This window comes from Oncorhynchus mykiss, chromosome 1 (genome assembly GCF_057628025.1).
Source record: "Oncorhynchus mykiss isolate SJ-2025 chromosome 1, ASM5762802v1, whole genome shotgun sequence".
Lineage (NCBI taxonomy): Eukaryota > Metazoa > Chordata > Actinopteri > Salmoniformes > Salmonidae > Oncorhynchus > Oncorhynchus mykiss.
The window spans coordinates 82,041,159-82,058,763 of record NC_143022.1 but is presented as its reverse complement, the minus strand read 5'-3'; the positions used below and the strand labels follow the sequence as shown (position 1 = coordinate 82,058,763).

The following is a 17,605-nucleotide window of genomic DNA, read 5'->3' as shown; positions in this document are numbered from 1 at the left end:
AACAAGATTCTCTGTTCTGATGAATCCGATATCATACTCTTTGGCCTGAATGCCAAATGTCACGTCTGGAAACTTGGCACCATCCCTACAGTAAAGCATGTTGTTGGAAGCATCGCACTGTGGGATTGTTTTTCTGCGGCAGGAACTGGGTGACTCGTCAGGATCGAGGAGAGACTTGAAAATAGCTGTGCAACGACTCTCCCCATCCAACCTGACAGCTTGATAGAATCTGCAGAGAAGAATGGGAGAAACTCCCTAAATACAGGCGTGCCAAGCTTGTGGCATTATACCCAAGAAGACTCGCGGCTGTAATCGCTACCAAAGGTGCTTCAACAAAGTACTGAGTAAAGGGTCTGAATACTCATGTTAATGTGATATTATTTATTTTTTGTAAATTTGCAAAAATGTCTAAACCTGTTTTTTCATTTTCATTATGGGGTATTGTGTGTAGATTGATGAGGGGGTGGGGGGGTGACTATTTAATACATTTTAGAATAAGGCTGTAATGTTACAAAATGCAGAAAATGGGAAGGGGTCTGTGGAAAAAGTCTAGGGGCATGAATACTTTCCGAATGCACTTTATATAAAGTATAATCTGCATAAAGATTAAGTTTACATTTTTTTAACAGATTGACCAGTGGTGTTTATGTAAATAGTGAAGAGAAAAGGTCCCAAAATGGACCCCTGTGGTACAGCTTTATCCACTTCAATAAATTCTGATCAATCACGATGGCATAAGTTCTGTCACTAAGATAATCATGAAACCTTGAATACATTTCCCAGATAAATTTCCCAGATAAAATACATTTCCCAGATAAAAAGAGCAAAGTTGTACATTTACCAATGATTCATGAATCTTAGCTAGACAAGGAAGCCTTGAAATGGAGCGATAATTATTAAGATCCCCTCTCTTATGGAGTGGCAGCACAAGAGCTGATTTCCATTATTTTTTGAATATTTCCTGATAAAAAATGTCAATAGAAAATGTGGGTTTTTGAGCCAACAATAATTGGCCCTGCACACTGAAGAAGACCAGGACCCAATAGTTCGGTCCCTGTGGATTTCTTGTTGTCTATTGCTTTTTTTCTGCAAATAGCCTAAAAGAAAAGCTTTGAGTATAATTTCTCTGATCATTCAGGAAGTTTCCCCTATCAGCATCCAGCCTAATATCATTGTGAATGGGTTTAAAAAATATTTCAAAAAGATAGTCCGCTGAAATTAAATGGTGATTTAAATGCATCAATGCATTTTCTTTCTGTAATGAGGCCAGTGTCTGAATTAATGTGTTGTGGCAAAGAAGAGGAAGTAGAATCCTTCAGGGATTTACAGTTTTCCAGTTTTTTTGTCGGGTTCCCATTACAATCCGATAGAGCAGTTACATAATAATCAGATTTAGCCTTTCTGATTTGTCTTACACAATGATTCCTCAGTTGCTTAAAAGCTTACCAGTCCGGTCCTAAGCCTGTGTTCCTGGCCTTGACACAAGCATTATCTCTTTTATGAATGACTTCTGATAATTCCGGAGTGTACCAAGCATTCAATCAACCTTTAACCCTTAATTTTTTTAAGGGAGCATGATGAACTACAATAGTATTGAAGACATTTCTAAAAAGGCCTAAAGGTAAATCAGGTTCAGGGAAAGCTGCCATAGCTGAAATGCAATTAAGGTCACAAAAATAAAGATCATGTAAAATAAAAAAATAAAAAAACATTTAATGACTGTTAACTGAACTAGGTCCCCCAGGATATTAAACTAGTTAACTCCTCAAGGGAGGACGGTAGACCTTTGGAGGACCTTAGACCCCAGTAACAGTTATAGATACAGAACACAGTGGGCTTCTCTTTTGATCTAACAATAGCAGATCTAAGAGTGTAGTTCAAACGAATGGGTACATGATTACAACTGAAACCCCCCCTGGCATTATAGACAACAGTACGACGTTAACTCTTAGAAAGGATGGGAGGTATTACCTGAGTGGGGAAAACAACTTATCTGGTAGAAAACGACCTATGCAACATCGATATTAGTCAAACATTCATTCTACTGTCAAAATGGACTACAAAGTGTAAATAGGGAGAACAAAATTCAGTCAGTCTCGTCTAAAACTGAGATTTGCAAAATAATGAGGAAAAAATGCTATGTCACGGAATGAAGGGTACTGTAACAGTTTTCCTTGAGTTGGGTTTATTTAAATCCTACCCACAACTGGCAGCACCGAAGTATTCATCAATTCGGAGCGCAGCTGCACTCAACCCGATCGTAATACCCATGGTCAATTAGGTTTGATATTCAGTATCCCTATGGGACTATTTGGGGACCATCAGTAAATTACACAATGTACATGGGACAATATTTTAAAATGTCAATAGTGCCAAATTTCAATGACCTAAAAACCTCAAACCAACTATAAATAGTAGAAATGCATATACAAATATTGAAAGCATTTACTAAGATGACTAAAATGTGTGCAACATGAAAATATTGTCCCATTTACATTGTGTATTGAATTGACAGTCTTATCTAGCCCCAGAGATGGGCTATTCAAAGTCAAACCAATTTTCCTACAGTCACACACCAGCCGGTTGAAGCTAATTGGTAAAAGAAGTTGGCTAGCTTGCTAGCTAGTTCGGGCTACTTCCAGACACAAGACTTGGTTAGAATGTTTCAAGTTATCTAGATGGGTGAGTGACTAACTGTGTGTACTGTTTTGGCAGTGTGAAAGTACAAATGCTTCCCACGTTGGAACACAAACACAAGAGACACGTCTCCAAGACCCAAATCTCGTTCGGTCACATTTCCTAATGAGGAAAATTGAAATGAAGTTTAAATCAGGAATTTCAGCCCCCGTTAAAATCTTCTACACATTATTTGTATTGTTGTTTCGATGATCATTTGACCTCTTGAACTCCTTTGCAGTGTAGTGCTCTTACATGAACTACTGTCTTGAATTCTTCTAACGGAAACTCTGTCTACTTCTGTGTTCTTGTCAACAACATATGTTTTATCAAGGTATTATCCATCTGTCCACTGTATGTAACATCTTCAATGTCTTTCCTATCCTTCTCACATACTTCCTTTCTCTGTCCTTCCTCCCATAGATCGCCTTCTCCCAGCACAACAGCATCATGGACCTGGTGCAGTTTTTCGTCACCTTTTTCAGGTACGTACCATTTAGATCAGTGGTTGTCAACCCTGGTCCTGGGGAAACAAAGAGGTGCACATGTTTGTTTTTGCCCTAGCACTACACACCTGATTCAAATCAACAACTCCTCATCAGGCTTTAATGATTTGAATCAGGTGTGTAGTGCTAGGGCAAAAACAAACATGTGCCTCCCTTTGGGTCCCCAGGACCAGGGTTGACAACCACTGATTTAGATGTGACATTTTCCATGGTAAATCCCTTTGTGCTTAATAAAAAAGACAACAGCAGAAAAGTTCTGGAGGATTTGTGTTCCATGTGTGAGAGAGTCATTTTGCACCACCCACATAATCTTACCTGTGGATAGTGTATATCTAATGAGTGGGTGGAAAGGAACAGACCACAAGATGTAGGATCTTAATTTGATCACTCTTTTGTTGCTGAGAATTGCGAATGTGTAGTATAAATGCAAACTTTGAAATTTGACTTGATTTGATTTATAATTGAAAGAAAAATGTGTCAACCCCTACAAACATGTCCATTCATTATAATCCACATAATAATTCATATTTCCTGCCGCTGCAGGATTATTTTCCTGCTGTAGAAAACTGGCTCAAGATCTAACATCTGTAATTGTCTGCTGTCTCCAGGCTAACTTCTGCCAGTCAAACAGTTTCACCGAATGAGCAGACGGTGTGTTGTGTTCTGTGAGTGAGTTGTGTGCTGGTGTCCTGAGCCGGATGTGGGTAACCTTTAGGCCACCATACCCAGATGTCATCATTCAGAACCAGTTTGTGGTTCAGTCAAGTTGCTCCAAGAGCTTCTTCCACTGTGTCATGTTTCGCATTGGCACGCACACGGTCTTCCTCCTCACTAACTGTCATCTTTAGCAACCGCCTTTCGAAGCATGCACTTTTCACTTCGCAGATGTAACAGCTGATTTCTAGATATATTGTCACTCTCTGTGTTTGTCCTCTACTCTTATCATGCCATGTTACATTTACTGCAGTGATCAAGGGCAGTTATAATTATATCACACTAAGTAGAACCTCCCCTGTGCATCATGGGTCCTGTGTGATGCTTCCAATTGGTAGTAGAAGCAGTATATGGGCCTCCCTGTGTTGCCTCAGTAGATGTTTTATTTATTTTGTAGTTCACCTTTATTTAACCAGGTAGGTTAGTTGAGAACAAGTTCTCATTTACAACTGCGACCTGGCCAAGATAAAGCAAAGCAGTGTGACAAAAACAACAACACAGAGTTACACATGGAATAAACAAACATACAGTCAATAACACAATAGAAAAAGTATATATACAGTGTGTGCAGATGAGGTGAGATAAGGGAGGTAAGGCAATAAATAGGACATAGTGGCAAAATAATTACAATTTAGCAATTAAACACTGGAGTGATAGAAAAAGATGAATGTGCAAGTAGAGATACTGGGATGCAAAAGAGCAAGAGGATAAATAACAATATGGGGATGAGGTAGATGGGTGTGCAATTTACAGATGGGCTGTGTACAGGTACAGTGATCGGTAAGCTGCTCTGACAGCTGATGCTTAAAGTTAGAGAGGGAGATATAAGACTCCAGCTTCAGTGATTTTTGATAAGAGGCTTTAGGCAAAGGGAAAAAATTGTTAATGTGTCAGAGGGGGTGGCTAAGTTAACATGGTTGTGAATGTGTCTATGTAAATGTAGGTTATGCATGTGAGGGTGCAAGGTCCATTGCATGTTTGTGTCTACATGCTTCGGTGTGTGTGTGTGTGTGCGCCTGTGTGTGGGTGTGTGTGTGTTGGCTGTGCTCCATTGATGTGTATAAAAGCTGAAGTGGCAGGGCGGCAGAGCTGCGTTGCCTCAGTGTGTGAGGAGAGCCCTGCAGGCTGAGGGTACAGCCCACTGACATGATGGAGCTGGCACCACAGAGAGCGAGAGAGAGAAATGGGGGGACGAGGGAGGGAGAGAGGGGTCGAGAGACAGCAGAAAGGAGGGGAGGGAAATGAAAGGAGGGGAGGGAAAGAGAGATCTATTCCCTCAGAGTTAAATACTCTCAGTGCTTTACGTTTGTTCTCTTGCTCCAATCCTGAGTTAGGACAGTATGCAATCCTAGATTTTACCAGTCATCCTCTGGTTTTAGGTACTCTAACAACAGTTCAGCTGTTTGCTCATTTGGCCGTGTTTGTTTGGCCTTTCTACATGCCTCTCTTGTAGCATCTGTCTTCTGTTTCTCTCTTAGTATATATTCACCTGTTTGTGTGACTATGTGTGTCTGGCAAGCTATATATATTTCTGCAATTATCTTTACTGTACAGTACACCTAGTCTGCCCATCTGGTGCTGTGTTTGTGTGTGTGACTATGCCACAGTGCCTTCCCATCCTGCCTCCCTGTCACTGTGATTGATATGTTGCCATGGCATTGCTGAACTGAGTGATTTCAGCCAGATAAAGTAGCTGTTGTCTGAGAGGGCCCTTTCAAAATAGACACCTGAGATGACAGGAATAAAGAACTCCGGAGAAGAAGAAAGGCGGAGGTGTATGTTTCATGATTAACCACTCATGGTGTGATTGTGGTAACATACAGGAACTCAAGTCTTTTTGTTCACCCGACCTAGAATACCTCACAATCAAATGCCGATCCCCATTACCTCCCGAGAGAATTATCTTTGGTCATCATCACAACCGTGTATATTCACCCTCAAGCCGACACCAAGATGGCTCTCAAGGAACTACACTGGATATTATCCTGATGGCACATTTATTGTAGCTGGGGACTTTAATAAGCAAATCTAAGGCATCTCGGGCATCAAAAACCCTCGACCATTGCTATTCTCCCTTTCCTCTGCCAGATCAAGCCTCCATTCTTCTCCTCCCTTCCTATAGGCCAAAACTCAATTAGGAAGAACCCATGTTAAGGACTATTCAATGCTGGGTCCCATCATGCCTGGCAAAAACCAAACACTGCATTCCACAGTAAGAACCTCATACCAACGGTCAAGCACGGTGGTGGTAGTGGTTTGGGGATGCTTGGCTGCCTCAGGACCTGGACGACTTGCCTTAATAGAAGGAAGCATGAATTCTACTCTGTATCAGAGAATTCTACAGGAGAACGTCAGGCCGTCCATCTGTGAGCTGAAGCTGAAGTGCAGCTGAGTCATGCAGCAAAACAGTGATCCAAAACACACAATCAACTCTACATGAAAATGGTTAAAAAGCAACACATTTGAAGTTTTGAAATAGCATATTCAAAGTCCAGACCTAATCCCAATTGAGATGTAGTGGCAGGACTTGAAACGAGCAGTTCATGCTTGAAAACCCACAAATGTCGCTGAGTTTAAGCAGTTCTGCATGCAAGAGTGGACCAGAATTCCTCCACAGCGATGTTAGAGACTGATCAACAACTACAGGAAGCATTTGGTTGCAGTCATTGCAGTTAAAGTTGGCACGGCCAGTTATTGAGTTTAAGGGGGAATTACTTTTTCACACAGAGGAATTGGGTGTATGTAAATTCAGGTTCTCTTGCTCTAATATGAGGTTTTGGTTGAAGATCTCATAACATTCCAGACTATTTGCATTGCCCCCTCCTTTTACACCGCTGCTACTCTCTGTTATTATCTATGCATAGTCACTTTAATAACTCTACCTACATGTACATATTACCTCAATTACCTCGACTAACCGGTGCCCCCGCACATTGACTCCGTACCGGAACCCCCTGTATATAGTCTTGCTGTTGTTATTTTACTGCTGCTCTTTAATTACTTGTTCCTTTTATTTCTTATTCATATTTTTTAAACTGCACTCTAGGTTAGGGCTTGTAATCAAGCATTTTACTGTAAGGTCTACACACCTGAGGCATGTGACTAATACAATTTGATTTGATTCAAATATGCAAAAATAGAGAAAATCAGAAAGGGAAGAAATATTTCTCACGGCACTGTGTATTTATACTCCTGGACTCTGACATTGCTCGTCCTAATATTTCTATACTTCTTATTTCTTCCATTATTTTACTTTTAGATTTGTAGATATTACTGTACTGTTGGAAGTAGGACACAATCATTTCGCTACATCCGCAATAACATCTGCTAAATATGTGTATGTGACCAATAAAATGTGATTTGAGGTCCCTGCTATAGATATTTTAGCGGCTTATGCCTGTGTTACCCAACTCCAGTCCTCCAGTACCCCCAACAGCACACTTATTCATTGTAGCCCTCAACAAGCACACCTGATTCAACTTGTCAACTAATCATCAAGCCAGTGATGAGTTTAATTAGGTCTGTTGGTCTAGTGCTACAACAAAAATGTGTTCTGTTGGGGGTTCTGGAGGACTGGAGTTGGGGAAATAGGGGCTTATATAAGTTTTGATGCCAGAGAAGCCAGTGTTTGGAGGATATATTGACACAGGGTGTTGTTAGTTGTTGTTAGGCCTGAGACAAAGTCGAATGTTGCAAATATCGGAGAGACAGACAGCAAGGTTTGTACAAATCTCCGCTGTTGAAAAGGAAATGTTATTCTAAAAGAAATGTGAGATAATGTCTAGATGATTTTTATAGTGGAGATGAACTTTATAACTTGCCTGGTAGGGCTGATGAGACAGTGGATTGCGCAAATAGGCATTTTAACATCATAGATTTAGCCAGCGGTAACTTGTGGAATAGACACCAGCTGGAATGCACTTTTAACCAGCATTCAGGATTCGATAGACAAGATTTGTTTATCCGTCCTTGGTATTTATAAATGTACTTTATTATTTTGGTTGTCTGAGTAAGGAGAAGTTTGGATGAGAAAAGGCTGGGACTAAGGCTGGACACATGAGGGGAAACACTTTCGCTATATTTGCACTATTTGTCATTTAAGTCACAGAATCACCTATCTACTACAGTACATCATGCGTATATTTAACATGTGCACGCAGGAGAAAAACAACTAAAGTGTGGGGGAAAAAGGTTGGAAGGTTCTCACTTCATTTTAACCTCCCACTAAACTCTCAACATGGGGTAGCAATCTAAAGCCTTGTTCACACCGCAGGCCTTAAAGCTCACGTCAGTTTTGTTTTTCATATCCGTTTTTAGAATACTGACCTAACAGCAAGTTACAAGTGACCAAATCGGATTTGTGTGTGTTCAGACAGCAGTCATTTTCTGACATGGCTACTCTAGTTGTCATAGGCAAATTGTTGGTGGTGCTCGTGCTTCTTATCACTTATCAGTTATGTAGCAAGCTATGGTGACAACAATGCCTGCCAGGAACGTCTCCCAGTTGCCTTGAATGTTCAAAATCATAGTGTAAGAACACTTTTAAAGTCTCAAAAGATAAGATGATCCAACTTTCAAAACATTTTTGACTAGCCACAGGGCAGTCAACTAGCTAGGTAGGTACTGTAGCTAAGTAGGTACTGTAGCTAGGTAGGTACTGTAGCTAGGTAGGTACTGTAGCTAAGTAGGTACTGTAGCTAGGTAGGTACTGTAGCTAAGTAGGTACTGTAGCTAGGTAGGTACTGTAGCTGTTTAACTTTCTAGCACAGTCACTTATTTGTTTGTAAACGATTAACAAGCTAGTTAGCGACCACATGTTCTTGTCAATCTGTCAACAGAGTAGCTAGCAAGTAACAAGATAAACCACTTGATGGCAAACAAATCAGATTTGACCACCTACGAAGGTGGCTTGAAATATCAAAATCCATGTGCTTTTTGGCTGTTCAGACTGCAGGAAAAAGAACGGATTCGAATCAGATATGCCATCCCCAAAAATGGATTGAATCACTTCAAACTGCGAATGCGAACAAGGCTCAAGAGACTCTGATTAACTGCTAAAAACTAATTTGACCAGCTTTTATCTGAAGAGTGGTTGCTCTCTATCATTCACCCTTTTCAGAGCGGTTCCCTAAATGAGCAAGAACTATTTTAATACTGAAGGAGCGTTTATGGTGCTTCTCCTTCAGCCCCAATGCTACTAGAATTGGTGACATTGCAGTTCAGTTTGGTCCAATTACTCTTTTCCTCTCTCTCAGCTGATTAGCAATCATCTCTGCTTCTTTTCTCGCTCAAGTTCAGCACAGAGACAATATACAAAGCTAAGTGGCTATTAAGCCTCTTTCAGCTGTCCCAATTAATTCAAAATGTATCAACACTGTGCCACTGCGACCTGAGGGATACTCCAGGCAGTGTGACAAACAACACTGCTTCGTGTGCTCTGTGTCACAGATAGAAAGGTAAACAATGGGATCGTCTTATCCACTGTTTGGTCTCCCTTAGAAATCAGCCTATGGTGTAGAGATGGAATTGGGCTTTATTTATTTTGGTAATTTGTGGACTGTGTGCTGAGGATTTGGTACTGATCGCATAGTTTGCTACTGGTGTTTTCTGCTATGTTCTCCAGTGATTGTGATGTCTTTTAATCCTCTTCCCCATGTTCATGCGATACACTATACTGAACCTCAGCCCCTCCGTACACACACACACACACACACACACACACACACACACACACACACACACACACACACACACACACACACACACACACACACACACACACACACAATTATACATACACTGAGCCATGGCGTAAACTAACCATGTGAATCCAGGTGAAAGCTACAGTGGTTCCTCCTTTAAAAGTACGCCGCGGGACTTAGAGGTCATTTGTGGTTTAGTACGATACCCTGCGTCACCACTTCATTGCTCCAGACCAGCGCAAGGGGGAGTTAGAGCACTGTATATGCTTTTTGGTCCTACTGTGTCTCTAACTGATAATGAATTGTCAACATAAACCTAAATAGAAACGGATAATTGTGCACAACTTCAGTATTACTTATTTCACTGTAGAGCCTCTAGCCCTGCTCAATGTGCCTTAACCAACCATGTTGTTCCACCTCCTGCATATGCGATGACATCACCTGGTTTAAATGTCTCTAGAGACTTTCTCTCTCATCATTACTCAATGCCTAGGTTTACCTCCAATGTACTCACATCCGACCTTACCTTTGTCTGTACACTATGCCTTGAATCTATGCTATCATGCCCAGAAACCTGCTCCTTTTACTCTGTTCTGAACGTGCTAGACGGCCAGTTTGTTTCGCATTTAGCCATACCCTTATCATACTTCTTCTCTGTTCCTCTGGTGATGTAGAGGTTAATCCAGGTCCTGCAGTGCCTAGCTCCACTCCCACTCCCCAGGTGCTCTCATTTGTTGACTTCTGTAACCGTAAAAACCTTGGTTTCATGCATGTTAACATTAGAAACTTACTCCCGAAGTTTGTTTTACTCACTGCTTTAGCGCACTCTGCCAACACGCATGTCTTAGCCGTGTCTGAATCCTGGCTTATGAAAACCACCAAAAACCCTGAAATCTCCATCGCTAACTATAACATTTTCCGCCAAGATAGAGCTGCCAAAGGGGGCGGTGTTGCAATCTACTGCAAAGATAGCCTGCAGAGTTCTGTATTACTATACAAGTCTGTACCCAAACAATTCGAACTTCTACTTCTAAAGGTTCACCTTTCCAGAAACAAGTCTCTCACTGTTGCCGCTTGCTATAGACCTCCCTCTGCCACCAGCTGTGCCCTCGATACCATATGTGAATTGATTGCCCCCCATCTGTCTTCTGAGCTCGTGTTACTAGGTGACCTAAACTGGGACATGCTTAACACCCCGGCCATCCTACAATCCAAGCTTGATGCCCTCAATCTCACACAAATTATCAATGAACCTACCAGGTACAACTCCAAATCCGTAAACACGGGCACCCTCATAGATGTCATCATAACTAACTCGCCCTCCAAATACACCTCTGCTGTTTTCAATCAAGATCTCAGCGATCACTGCCTCATTGCCTGCGTCCGTAATGGGTCTGCGACCAAACGACCACCCCTCATCACTGTCAAACTCTCCCTAAAACACTTCTGCGAGCAGTCCTTACTAATTGACCTAGCCCGGGTATCCTGGAATGACATTGACCTCATCCCGTCAGTAGATGATGCCTGACTATTCTTTAAAAGTGCCTTCCTCACCATCTTAAATAAGAATGCCCCCATTCAAAAAAAATGTAGAACTAGGAATAGATTGAGTCCTTGGTTCACTCCAGACCTGTCTGCCCTTGACCAGCACAAAAACATCCCGTTGCGTTCTGCATTAGCATCGAATCGCCCCCGTGATATGCAACTTTTCAGGGAAGTTAGGATCAAATATACACAGGCAGTTAGGAAAGCTAAGGCTAGCTTTTTCAAACAGAAATTTGCATCCTGTAGTACTAACTCAAAAAGGTTCTGTGACACTGTAATGTCCATGGAGAATAAGAACACCTCCTCCCAGCTGCCCACTGCACTGAAGATAGGAAACACTGTCACCACCGATAAATCCACTATAATTGAGAATTTCAATAAGCATTTCTCTACAGCTGGCCATGCTTTCCACCTGGCCACCCCTACCCCGGTCAACTGCCCGGCACCCTCCACAGCAACCCGCCAAAGCCCCCACCATTTCTCCTTTACACAAATCCAGATAGCTGATGTTCTGAAAGAGCTGCAAAATCTGGACCCCTACAAATCAGCCGAGCTAGACAATCTGAACCCTCTCTTACATTTTCTGACGAAATTGTTGCAACCCCTATTACTAGCCTGTTCAACCTCTCTTTCGTATCGTCTGAGATTCTCAAAGATTGGAAAGCTGCCACGGTCATCCCCCTCTTCAAAGGGGATGACACTCTAGACCCAAACTGCTACAGACCTATATCTATCCTACCCTGCCTTTCTAAGGTCTTCGAAAGCCAAGTTAACAAACAGATTACCGACCATTTCGAATCCCACCGTACCTTCTCCGCTATGCAATCTGGTTTCAGAGCTGGTCATGGATGCACCTCAGCCACGCTCAAGGTCCTAAACGACATCATAACCGCCCTCGATAAGAGACATTACTGTGCAGCCGTATTCATCGACCTGGCCAAGGCTTTCGACTCTATCAATCACCACATTCTTATTGGCAGACTCAACAGCCTTGGTTTCTCAAATGATTGCCTCGCCTGGTTTACCAACTACTTCTCTGATAGAGTTCAGTGTGTCAAGGGGGGCCTGTTGTCGGGACCTCTGGCAGTCTCTATGGGGGTGCCACAGGGTTCAATCCTCGGGCCAACTCTCTTCTCTGTATACATCAATGATGTTGCTCTTGCTGCTTGTGATTCTCTGGTACACCTCTATGCAGACGACACCATTCTGTATACTTCTGGCCCCTCTTTGTACACTGTATTAACTAACCTCCAGACAAGCTTCAATGCCATACAACCCTCCTTCCGTGGCCTCCAACTGCTCTTAAACGCAAGTAAAACTAAATGCATGCTATTCAACCGATCACTGCCCGCACCTGCTCGCTCGTCCAGCAACACTACTCTGGACGGCTCTGACTTAGAATACGTGGACAGCTACAAATACCTAGGTGTTTGGTTAGACTGTAAAGTCTCCTTCCAGACTCACATTAAGCATCTCCAATCCAAAATTATACTTCCTATATTTCATCAAAGCATCCTTCACTCATGCTGCCAAACATACCCGCGTAAAACTGACCATCCTACCGATCCTCGACTTCGGTGATGTCATCTGTAAAATAGTCTCCAACATTCTACTCAACAAACTGGATGCAGTCTATCACAGTGCCATCAGTTTTGTCACCAAAGCCCCATACACTACCCACCATTGCGACTTGTAGGCTCTCGTTGGTTGGCCCTCGCTTCATACTCGTCGCCAAACCCACTGGCTACAGGTTATCTACAAGTCTCTGCTAGGTAAAGCCCCGCCTTATCTCAGCTCACTGGTCACCGTAGCAGCACCCACTCGTAGCATGCGCTCCAGCAGGTATATCTCACTGGTCACCCCCAAAGCCAATTCCTCCTTTGGTCGTCTTTCCTTCCAGTTCTCTGCTGCCAATGACTGGAACATACTGCAAAAATCTCTGTAGCTGGAGAATCATATCTCCCTCACTAGCTTTAAGCACCAGCTGTCAGAGCAGCTCACAGATCACTGTACCAGTACATAGCCCATCTTTAAACAGCCCATCTACCTACCTCATCCCCATACAGTATGTATTTATTTATTTATCTTGCTCATTTGCACCCCAGTATCTCTACTTGCAAATTCATCTTCTGCACATCTACCACTCCAGTGTTTAATTGCTATATTGTAATTACTTCGCCACCATGGCCTATTTATTGCCTTAACTCCCTTATCTTACCTCATTTGCACTCACTGTATATAGACTTTTTGTTTTCTTTTGTTCTACTGTATTATTGACTATGTTTTGTTCATTCCATGTCTAACTCTGTGTTGTTGTATGTTTCGAATTGCTATGCTTTATCTTGGCCAGGTTGCAGTTGCAAATGAGAACGTGTTCTCAACTAGCCTACCTGGTTAAATAAAGGTGAAATAAAAAAATTAAAAAAACACTTACTAGAACTGTTGTTACACTAAAGTTTTTATTATTTTATTTTGTTAGGATTATTTTGCTCTTAGAACTGTAGGCCACTCCCGAACAATCACGTTGTACAGCACCTGAGTGGCCCGACGGTCTAAGACCATAGCAGTGCAAGCTGTATTGCTACAGATGCTGGTTCAATACCCATGGCGGCCTCAGCTGGGAGACCCATGAGATGGCTATAGGTTTTTGGTTTTTCTCCCTCTAAAAACAGAAATAAATCATTCTAAATAACAAACAGGCTTTATTATAATATATATTTATTATAATAATGGAGCTGACTAGGGAAATGTTCCCGCTGTTCTGTTCTTAGTGCCTGCATGTTCAAACTAAAACAATGTAACTAATAATGGAGCTGACTAGGGAAACGTTCCCGCTGTTCTGTTCTTAGTGCCTTTATGTTCAAACTAAAACAATGTAACTAATAATGGAGCTGACTAGGGAAACGTTCCCGCTGTTCTGTTCTTAGTGCCTGCATGTTCAAACTAAAACAATGTAACTAATAATGGAGCTGACTAGGGAAACGTTCCCGCTGTTCTGTTCTTAGTGCCTGCATGTTCAAACTAAAACAATGTAACTAATAATGGAGCTGACTAGGGAAACGTTCCCGCTGTTCTGTTCTTAGTGCCTGCATGTTCAAACTAAAACAATGTAACTAATAATGGAGCTGACTAGGGAAACGTTCCCGCTGTTCTGTTCTTAGTGCCTGCATGTTCAAACTAAAACAATGTAACTAATAATGGAGCTGACTAGGGAAACGTTCCCGCTGTTCTGTTCTTAGTGCCTTTATGTTCAAACTAAAACAATGTAACTAATAATGGAGCTGACTAGGGAAACGTTCCCGCTGTTCTGTTCTTAGTGCCTGCATGTTCAAACTAAAACAATGTAACTAATAATGGAGCTGACTAGGGAAACGTTCCCGCTGTTCTGTTCTTAGTGCCTGCATGTTCAAACTAAAACAATGTAACTAATAATGGAGCTGACTAGGGAAACGTTCCCGCTGTTCTGTTCTTAGTGCCCGCATGTTCAAACTAAAACAATGTAACTAATAATGGAGCTGACTAGGGAAACGTTCCCGCTGTTCTGTTCTTAGTGCCTGCATGTTCAAACTAAAACAATGTAACTAATAATGGCATCTTTATGCTTCCATTAATAAAATAATGATAAAAATACTCTTTCAAAATGCTGATGTTTATTTAGTTATGGATCCATAATGAATTACAATGGGAATAAATATCACTGAATTACAGAAATATCCTCCAATCCTCTATATGTAATTATTTGCGGAGAGTCACGTCATATTTTTCGATATATTGTAGGCATGCCGTAGGCGACATGAGTCTCACTAGTGTTGAGTAATGTGCTGTTAAAAGTGGTGTAGGTCTTATTTATTTAAAGAGCATATTGAAGTTAGAAGCAATATGATTTGAAGAAAAAGCCTACAACTATTTTAGCACTGTTTTGCGCTGCTCTGAGACAAGGGGACTGGTCTTGATAAATCAGTGAGATTTTTATTTTCACTGATTCTCCGTTTGGGTATTAGTGAGGGTGTTGAAATGTTATGCTCTTACTGTAATCTTTATTTAACTAGGCAAGTCAGTTAAGAACAAATTCTTATTTACAAGGACAGCCTACTCCTTCCTCCCCGTCAGGGAATTGAACCCCGGTCTCCCGCGTGCCCGTATTCTCTAGTACAGCTATTATTGAAGGCTATCAAATGCTTCTCAAAGATGCCCTCTGGTGGTCAAACTAGTACTAATTAGCATTAATGGTACCAGGGGTTCACGCTTAAATAACGTGCCATAGAATTCTGTGGCACCATGCAAGCTGCGCCGCAGTACGCTGGAACTTTTAAAGGAGGAGCCACTGTATGATCCCTTACTTATGTCACTTGTTAAATCCACTTCAATCAGTGTAGATGAAGGGAAGGAGACCGCTTAAATAAGTATTTTGGTAGTAGGTGCCAGGCGCACCGGTTTGAGTGTGTCAAGAACTGCAACGCTGCTGGGTTTTTCACATTCAACAGTTTCAGTATCAAGAATCGTCCACCACCCGAAGGACATCCAGACAACTTGACACAACTGTGGGAGGCATTGGAGTTAATATGGGCCAGTATCCCTGTGGAACGCTTTCGACACCTTGTAGAGTACATGCCCCGAAGAATTGAGGCTGTTCTGAGGGCAAAGGGGGGGGCGCCACTCAATATTACAAAGGTGTTCCTAATGTTTTGTACACTCAGTGTATATCCATTCAAACTCATTGGTTTGAATCTCATTGGTTGCAGATGACTTAGCTAAAGCCATTAATGTATAAGAAACCCCAAGAAAAGTATGCTCAACGACAGGGAGTGGAATCAGCTTTCACGCTCTCCTCCCCATAATACCTATAGAATAGCAACAGTTAGCCCTCTTCTCTCCCTATTACTGCAGTAAGTCACCCCGTTTGGGATTAATTGCTGGCTGAATTAATAGATTTGATGTGGAATGTTGGGCTGATTGTGTTTTGAAATATGGCTAAGCCAATGAGTGGTGTTGGAGGAGAGGAAGAGTCTGTTCCCAACCATCCTAGTTACACTACTGCCAGCAATATGGAGCTACAGCCATCATAGGGTTGTGTGAGACTTTGTCATTTATTTATTTTCCCACAGTTTTAAGACATTTGTGATGAAATCGGTCATAGACTATGCTTGACGTATGGTCATATTTAATCAGACCTGCCACAGAAATGTTTATGCCATATCTAAGTTTACACAATATTGCCTGCACACAAATGGTTATGGTGAAAACTAGAAGTATGTACCATACAGTTTTCCTTTTTACTGATTTTTAATGAATTTATTTGCAAATTATGGTGGAAAATAAGTATTTGGTCAATAACAAAAGTTTCTCAATACTTTGTTATATACCCTTTGTTGGCAATGACAGAGGTCAAACATTTTCTGTAAGTCTTCACAAGGTTTTCACACACTGTTGCTGGTATTTTGGCCCATTCCTCCATGCAGATCTCCTCTAGAGCAGTGATGTTTTGGGGCTGTTGCTGGGCAACACAGACTTTCAACTCCCTCCAAAGATGTTCTATGGGGTTGAGATCTGGAGACTGGCTAGGCCACTCTAGGACCTTCTTACGAAGCCACTCCTTCGTTGCCCAGGCGGTGTGTTTGGGATCATTGTCATGCTGAAAGACCCAGCCACGTTTCATCTTCAATGCCCTTGCTGATGGAAGGAGGTTTTCACAAAAAATCTCACTATACATGGCCCCATTCATTCTTTCCTTTACACGGATCAGTCGTCCTGGTCCCTTTGCAGAAAAACAGCCCCAAAGTATGTTGTGTTCTTTGGATGCAACTCAGCATTCTTTGTCCTCCAAACACGACGAGTTGAGTTTTTACCAAAAAGTTATATTTTGGTTTCATCTGACCATATGACATTCTCACAATCTTCTTCTGGATCATCCAAAAGCTCTCTAGGAAACTTCAGACGGGCCTGGACATGTACTGGCTTAAGCAGGGGGACACGTCTGGCACTGCAGGATTTGAGTCCCTGGCGGCGTAGTGTGTTACTGATGGTAGACTTTGTTACTTTGGTCCCAGCTCTCTGCAGGTTATTCACTAGATCCCCCCGTGTGGTTCTGGGATTTTTGCTCACTGTTCTTGTGATCATTTTGACCCCACGGGGTGAGATCTTGCGTGGAGCCCCAGATCGAGGGAGATTATCAGTGGTCTTGTATGTCTTCCATTTCCTAATAATTGCTACCACAGTTGATTTATTCAAACCAAGCTGCTTACCTATTGCAGATTCAGTCTTCCCAGCCTGGTGCAGGTCTACAATTTTGTTTCTGGTGTCCTTTGACAGCTCTTTGGTCTTGGCCATAGTGGAGTTTGGAATGTGACTGTTTGAGGTTGTGAACAGGTGTCTTTTATACTGATAACAAGTTCAAACAGCTGCCATTAATACAGCTAACGAGTGGAGGACAGAGGAGCCTCTTAAAGAATAAGTTACAGGTCT

The 17,605-nt window shown here is 41.9% G+C and overlaps 1 protein-coding gene across 2 annotated transcripts in view; it reads left to right on the top strand.

Annotated features, from left to right (window-relative positions):
• LOC110532724 (attractin-like protein 1) overlaps positions 1–17,605 on the top strand; it is a 322,954-nt gene that overhangs the window by 182,017 nt on the left and 123,332 nt on the right. For both annotated transcript variants that reach the window (XM_036986147.2, XM_036986138.2), the window contains one exon: positions 3,100–3,161. In XM_036986147.2, the coding sequence (XP_036842042.1) occupies positions 3,100–3,161 (62 nt within the window). The remainder of the gene's footprint in view (positions 1–3,099; positions 3,162–17,605) is intronic.